Here is an 8,332-nt window from a genome sequence, read left to right on the forward strand (position 1 = left end):
AAAAAAAAAAAAAAAAAAACAAAAAAACAAAAAAACAAAAAAACAAAACAGAAGAGCCCTGGGTGTCTAGGTAAGGCCTGGTCTCACAGAGGCTCTGCCTGCTTTGGTCTCTCTTCCAGGTGTTCCTTCTGCTATCACCCAGGGCACACCTGCCCTGCCCCAGAATGACCTTCCTTATTGATTCTCATCTTTTTTGGGGTTTGAAAATCCCACATGGATAATAGATAATAAAGGCGTGTTTGTTGCTCTTCTAAGCTTACCATTCCTAGGTTAAAAAAAAGACCAAAACCAAAAACCATAAAGAGAAACAAGCCCTTCCCGTCACGGTAGTATATATACTGTTAACACAGGCGGATTTTAGGCTAGCCTAGGCTACATAATGAGGCTGTGGGGGGGAGTGTGAGGGGAGGGGTGCTCTCAGCTGGCAGAATGTTTTCCAGGTTTTCTTGCTCCTTGAGTTCCCAAGCTTTGGAGGGTTAACATAGTTTTGGTATTGCTCACAGGACTGCTTTAGTCATTGGGAAACTGAAAGCAGACCCTGGTCATACTGGGTGGCACCCTGCCTCATCTGGAACCATGAAAGCTGTTCTGGTGGCCCAGCCTTCCACGTTGATTCCTGGTTCTATGCCTACAGGTCACCAGCTTGGATTTAACACAGCAAGCAGCAAATGGGACTTGGGGAACCCACCTGGCAATCTTTCCACGGTGGCAGCACTGCCTGCTTCTGAGGATGTGCCCCTAACCGCCTTTGCTCTGGAGCTCCAACATGCCCTCAGTGCCATCGGTAAGCCACAGAGGTGTCCTGAAGGTGAAAGTCACCAGAGGCCCTCTACCCTGGGAATGGATCTTGAGCCAGGGAGGCTCTACTCGAAGGGAACTCTCTACAAGTGAGGGATTTTGAGACTCTGAGATCTGCATGGGCACAGAGTATATAGTAGTGTATAAGGTGCTAGGAATCCTTCAGATGGGGGACCCGAGACTTTGTTAGGAGGGTCCTCCTGCTACCAGACTGTGTTTATAGCACTCTGCTTGCTGGAGTGGTGTCAGAGGCCATGGCCATGGAGCTGTTGAGCATCTGGAAAGTGCCCTTGGCATTTACTGCTGGAGTGTATTCACACCACCAAAGGCATGGTTCCCTTTCTTTTTTTTTTTTTTTTAAAGATTTATTTATTTATTAATTATATGTGTGAACACTTTTTAGTTGTCTTCAGACACTCCAGAAGAGGGCATCAGATTTTTGTTACAGATGGTTGTGAGCCACCATGTGGTTGCTGGGATTTGAACTCAGGACCTTTGGAAGAGCAGTCGGTGCTCTTAACCCACTGAGCCATCTTTCCAGCCCATGATTCCCTTTCTTTACTGCTGGAATGTGTTCACACTACTAAAGGCATGATTCCCTTTCTCTACTGCTGGAGTGTAGTCACACCACTAAAGGCATGATTCGGTTAACTTAGTCACCCATCATTGAAGGGTACTTGGATGGTTTCCAGTTTGGGAATATTGTGAATTAAATTGCTGTTATCATTTGTGTAGTAGATGTGTTGGGGTCTAGGAGTTGCCCCACAAACCACACGAGCACCAATCTCAGTTAAAAGGGGATGGCTTATTGAACGCACACTCCAAGATTGATCCACCAGGGCAACAGCTCAGGTTCAAGAGCTGAAAGCTATGCACTGGATATTTCCCGCTTATAAAGGCTAAAAATGCAAAAACCACAATGAGCTCATACTTGGGTGCTGAAAGTTTTATCTGGTGGTCGGCTCTGACTCAAGCCATTTTACACGTAACAGTTCATAGTGATCTTTAATTTGTTAAGTCTTACGTAAAGCTTGTAGTTTTGAAACATCTTATGATTAACAAAGCTCCTACAAAACATAACAGGATATGTGGTCAGCATGACCTTGCTCTGAGTCAAGCTATTTTTCTGTGTCAATGGCTGGCAGGCATGTTACAGTCTAGCTGGGGGCCATGGAACAGAATGTCTACAGCTATGCTGGGGAGTGGGGAGCAGGTCTCAACAGATGGATTTTTTTTTCATATACGTTTTCATGTTTTTGGTTTTGGTTTTGGTTTTTCAAGACAGGGTTTCTCTGTGTAGCCTTGGCTATCCTGAAACTCACTTTATAGACCAGGCTGACCTCGAACTCAGAAATTCACCAGCCTCTGCCTCCCAAGTGCTGATTTTTCTGGAATCTTAAGAGTATGTTCAGTCTAATAGGAAACTACTAGGCTTTCTCCACAATATCTAGACCATTTTGTGTTCCCACTAGTGATGTGTGAAGGGCCTGTTTCCTCATATCTTTGCCAATATTCTGTGTCATTGGTATTTTAATTTTAACCATTCTGATAGAAGCATGGTGATAGCATGGCCTAATTTTATGTATTTGTTTGTTTGTTTATTTATTTATTTATTTATTTGAGACAGGATCTCATGATGTTGACTTGGCTGGTCTGAAGCTCACTATGTAGTCCAGGCTGGCCTTAAACTCACAGAGATCCACCTATCCCTGCCTCCTGAGTGCTAGGATTCAAGGTGTGCACTACCACCACCCAGCTTCTTTTTTTCATTGTCTGATTGGGCTGTTTATTTTCTTACTGTGGAGGCTTGGGGGGGAAGGAGACTCACTTTATTTATTTATTTATTTATTTATTTAGAGACAGGGTTTCTCTGTGTATCCCTGGCTGTCCTGGAACTCACTTTGTAGACCAGGCTGGCCTCGAACTCAGAAATCCGCCTGCCTTTGCCTCCCAAGTGCTGGGATTAAAGGTATGCGCTGCCACCACCCGGCTCAGCCTGATTTTCATAGTGAGTTGTAGGCCAGTCCCAGCTACATAGAAAGACCTTTGACTTACAAAAACAAAACAAAACAATAAAAACCCTTGGTTTTTGAAGAGTAGTAGAATCAAAGCAAATTGGGAAGAATCCTGGATTGCACAGCCATTCCCTGCCCTTTTCCATGCAGAGCTACCCCACAACCATCACCCCCTGCGGAGTGGGACTTGTGTCAAGTCCGAATTGCTCAGGGTTCAGAGTGCACATGAGGGCTCACTCCTGCTGTAGTTCTGTGGGCAGGTATGTGTGACAATGAGAGCTCACTGCTACAGGATCACGGAAGGTAATTTCCACAGTCCTGGGAGCCCTCTGTGCTCTCTGCACCGCTTCTCCAGAGCAAACCCTGGTAGCCGCTGGTCTTTTTTTGTTTCCCTAATGTAGACACATGGTTGGGATTCTATATTTGAGTTCCCTCTATGTCTTTTGGTAGGTGATTTGATAACTTCTTGTGTGCTTTGTTTTGTTTTTGATTTTGTTCTCAAGACAGGGTTTCTCTGTGTAGCCCTGGCTATCCTGGAACTCACTCCGTAGACCAGGATGGACTTGAACTCAAGAGATCCACCTGCCTCTGGGCATGCTCCACTACCGCCCAGCTTGATAACTTTTTTTTTTTAATTTACTTTTGTAATGATCTGTTTATTTATTATTTATTTGCACTTTATGTGCATTGTCATTTTGCCTGCATGTATGTGTACTGAGGGCATCAGATTTCCTCAGTGGACAGTTGTGAGCTGCCGTGTGGGTCCTGGGAATTGATCTTGGGTCCTCTGGAAGAGCAGCCAGTGCTCTTAACCACTGAGCCAACTCTCCAACCCAAGAGTTGTCTTTTTTAAAAACTTTTAAAAAGAGAGATAAATAGTATTCCTTTGTTCAGTTAGTCAGCAGTTTACCCACCTCGTGAGGGGAGTGCTGGTGGCTTCCAGTCGTGGCGGTGACAACTATTGGCGTCCATGTGCAGGTTTTGTATGAACATGTTTGCAGCTCCTTTGGGTAAACACCAAGGAACATGATTCCTGGATCATATGGCAAATATATGATGACTGGTGCTGCCCATTTTAATTTATGCTCCCATTTTGATAAGTGACACAAGACATTTTTCATCTGCCCTGCTCATCTGTGTGTCACTGACTCAGCTAGGCAAACTTGTTAACAGACCCCAGGGTCCCTGCTCATCTGTGTGTCACTGACTCAGCTAGGCAAACTTGTTAACAGACCCCAGGGTCCTCCTATTTCTGCCCCACCAGTGCTGAGGTTGCAGGCCAGCCTGGACTTCTTCATGGGCACTAGGGATCTAAGTTCTGGTCCTCAGGTTTATATGGCAAGCACTTTGTCGACTGAGCCATCTCCCCTGGTTCTCCTGTTTTTTTTTTTTTTTTTTTTTTTTTTTTTTTTTTTTTGAGACAGGGTTTCTCTGTGTAGCCCTGGCTATCCTAGAACTCACTTTGTAGACCAGGCTGGCCTCGAACTCAGAAATCCACCTGCCTCTGCTTCTGTGCTGGGGTTGTTTTCATATTGTTGAAGTTTAAGACTCCTCTGTATATATTTTAGATAACAGTTTCCTATTATACAGTTATTTTTGTGCATATTTTTTTCCTGATCAGTATCTTGTCATTTCATTCATTGAACAGTCTTTCTTTCTTTCTTTCTTTCTTTCTTTCTTTCTTTCTTTCTTTCTTTCTTTCTTTCTTTCTTTTGAGTTATTTTATGTATATGAATACACTGTCACTGTCTCCAGACACACCAGGAGAGAGCATTGGATCCCATTGCAGATGGTTGTGAGCCACCATGTGGTTGATGGGAATTGAACTCAGGACCTCTGGAAGAGCAGTTAGTGCTCTTAACCACTGAGCCATTTCTCCACCCTGAACACTATCTTTCTTTTTCTTCTTCTTTTTAAAATCTGTTTAATTTTATTTTATGTGCATTGGTGTTTTGCCTGCGTGTGTAAGGTTATCAGATTCCCTGGAACTGGAATTGCACACAGTTGTGAGCTGCCATGCCAGTCCTGGGAGTTGAACCTGGGCCCTCTGGAAGAGCAGCCAGTGCTCTTAACCACTGAGCTATCTCCTCAAGGCCCCAACACTCTTTCACAGAGCAGGAATTTTTATAGACTGCAAGTATGATTTTCCAGTTATTTATTTCATGGGTCAGTCTTTGGGTTGGCATCACCAAACTCATCACTAAGTAGCAAGAGAGAATACTCACACATCAGATGGGTGTGTCCCTACTCCTGGAGTTACATGACAAGTAGCTGGCCACCCCACCCAGATGGGACCAATGACAAACTAAAGGCCACCAAAGCCTTACATGGTGAACCAGTGAGTTTTACTGGGTCTACTTTCAGGTGCAAAAGTGACTCAGAGATGACTGCATCACACAGGTGCAGAAGTGACTCAGAGACAGCTGCACTACACAGGTGCAGAAGTAACTCAGACACAGCTGCATCACACAGATGCCAAAGTGACTCAGAGACAGCTGCATCACACAAGTGCAGAAGTGACTCAGAGACAGCTGCATCACACAGGCACAAAAGTGACTCAGAGACAGCAGAAGTGACTCAGGCACAGCTGCATCACACAGGTGCCGAAGTGACTCAGAGACAGCAGAAGTGACTCAGAAACAGCTGCATCACACAGGTGCCGAAGTGACTCAGAGACAGCAGAAGTGACTCAGGCACAGCTGCATCACACAGGTGCTGAAGTGACTCAGAGACAGCAGAAGTGACTCAGACACAGCTGCATCACACAGGTGCTGAAGTGACTCAGAGACAGCAGAAGTGACTCAGAGACAGCTGCACTACACAGGTGCAGAAGTGACTCAGACACAGCTGCATCACACAGGTGCTGAAGTGACTCAGACACAGCTGCATCACACAGATGTCAAAGTGACTCAGATACAGCTGCATCACACAGATGCCAAAGTGACTCAGAGACAGCAGAAGTGACTCAGGCACAGCTGCATCACACAGGTGCTGAAGTGACTCAGAGACAGCTGCATCACACAGGTGCTGAAGTGACTCAAACACAGCTGCATCACACAGGTGCTGAAGTGACTCAGACACAGCTGCATCACACAGGCGCAGAAGTGACTCAGAGACAGCTGCATCACCAAGGTGCTGAAGTGACTCAGAGACAGCTGCATCACACAGGCACAGAAGTGATTCAGACACAGCTGCATCACACAAGCGCAGAAGTGACTCAGAGACAGCAGAAGTGACTCAGGCACAGCTGCATCACACAGGTGCTGAAGTGACTCAGACACAGCTGCATCACACAGGCACAGAAGTGACTCACACACAGCTGCATCACACAGGTGCTGAAGTGACTCAGACACAGCTGCATCACACAGGCGCAGAAGTGACTCAGAGACAGCTGCATCACACAGGTGCTGAAGTGACTCAGACACAGCTGCATCACACAGNCACAGAAGTGACTCAGACACAGCTGCATCACACAGGCACAGAAGTGACTCAGACACAGCTGNATCACACAGGTGCAGAAGTGACTCAGGCACAGCTGCATCACACAGGTGCTGAAGTGACTCAGACACAGCTGCATCACACAGGCACAGAAGTGACTCAGAGACAGCAGAAGTGACTCAGACACAGCTGCATTACACAGGTGCTGAAGTGACTCAGAGACAGCTGCATCACACAGGCACAGAAGTGACTCAGACACAGATGCATTACACAGGTGCTGAAGTGACTCAGACACAGCTGCATCACACAGGTGCTGAAGTGACTCAGACACAGCTTCATCACACAGGTGCTGAAGTGACTCAGAGACAGCTGCATCACCATGGCCCACCCCAGCATGGGTGACAGCCACAATAGCTGAAAACCTAGAGTGAGCAATACGGCATAACACATAGGCAGCTCAACATGGTAGAGTGTCCTTTCCAGGTAGCTCAGCTGCTCTCTGACTCCTTCAGGCAGTTTGGCTGATCTGTCTCGGCAGTCCCTCCCTGCTGCACGTGTACAATTGGGAAGGGAATAGCCTCGTGAGTCTGGTTAGTGTCAGTGAGTTGTGTGAGTCGTTTCCTTCCTTAGTTTAACTAGCTTCCCTTCCTCTCTCCTTGTAACTTCTTGTTCCATTTTTTAATATTGTCTTTTTTGTTTCTTAATGATTTTTCTAGACAGGGTTTCCTCTGTGTAACATAACCCTGGCTGTCCAGATCCTGGAGTCTTTGTAGACCAGGATGGCCTTGAATTCACAGAGATCCACCTGTTTCTGCTTCCCAAGTGCTGAGATTAAAGGCGTGTACCACCACACCTGGCTAAGTGTCTTAACCGGCTTCCCTCTAAGGTGGGCAGTTTTATCTAGGAGAAACTGCTATGCAACACCAAAGCAAGTCTATTGGAGTAGGCAGCAAGGATCAACAGGTGTACTGGTCCAGTGTCAGCTGGTCTCTAGGGCTCAGGAAGGCTGTCCAGGGACCCGGAAAGCAGCCTGCCTTGGGTATTATACCTCATGGGACAGGACCCGCTGGGTCAAGGTCAAGATATTAGAGAATATCCTATGTCTAAGAGAGCTGAACCCAACTCTCTTGACTCCCCACCCCCACCCCCACCCCCCAAATCTCGGGAATCAGCACATCCTGTGGCGATCTTGAGAGCTACAAGTAAGAAAGGAGAGGTGGGTAGTGAGCCCAAGGCATCCTGGGAAAGTGTCCTGTCAGTTGAGTCAGAGCCTCATTTGAGAAGCCACATTGCGCCACTCATTTGCCCTGAGTCTGGTGACTGCCTGCCTTTGGTAGGCTCCTTCCATTTCCAAGGGCGTTCTGCTTGTGAGGAATCCACAGAAGAAAACAGAAATTTTCTTTTTTCTTTTTCTTTTTTTTTTTTAAAGATTTATTTATTACATCTAAGTACACTGTAGCTGTCTTCAGACACTCCAGAAGAGGGCATCAGATCTCGTTACGGATGGTTGTGAGCCACCATGTGGTTGCTGGGATTCGAACTCAGGACCTTCGGAAGAGCAGTCGGTGCTCTTACTCACTGAGCCATCTTACCAGCTCCCCAAGTTTTCTTTTTTCATGGAATGTGCTGTTCCTTTGTCCTCTAGCTTCCCTGGATCCAGGAATCTAAAAGAGAAGCTGTCAGGCAGCCAGGTGACAGTGTTGTCCCAGCCAGCAGGCATGTGGGGTGGCAACCTGACTGAATGCTGCCTTTGGGCTATACTCCATAGAGTGAAGACTGGTAGCATGGGCTTTGAAATACCTGGTTCCAATGAGTCCAGAGGCCACGCTCACCTAGGCTTGCCCACCTTGTGCTCTGTAGGAGGAAGCATCCTGCCTTCCTACACAGAACCAGAGCCTTGGGCAGACAGAGACATGGTCACCATGGGCTTGATGGCAAGAGCTGGGAGCTTTGCCTGTGAGAGCCTAGACTCTAGGCTCTACACTTCTTTTGTAGAGCTTCCAAGAGCTGGGGGGGTAGGGGGGTAGGGGTGGGGGGGACTTAGACAGCAAAGGCACCCCGAGGGCAGGTGGAGTGGGGGG

General features: G+C 46.8%; 1 protein-coding gene across 1 annotated transcript in view; it reads left to right on the forward strand.

The window, feature by feature from the left end:
• Pnpla7 (patatin like phospholipase domain containing 7) overlaps positions 1-8,332 on the forward strand; it is an 82,422-nt gene that overhangs the window by 55,869 nt on the left and 18,221 nt on the right. The window contains exon 20 of the mRNA XM_029536705.1: positions 635-784. Coding sequence (XP_029392565.1) covers positions 635-784 — 150 coding nt within the window. The remainder of the gene's footprint in view (positions 1-634; positions 785-8,332) is intronic.

The sequence above is a fragment of the Mus pahari genome, chromosome 3, assembly GCF_900095145.1.
Source record: "Mus pahari chromosome 3, PAHARI_EIJ_v1.1, whole genome shotgun sequence".
Taxonomy (NCBI): Eukaryota; Metazoa; Chordata; class Mammalia; order Rodentia; family Muridae; genus Mus; species Mus pahari.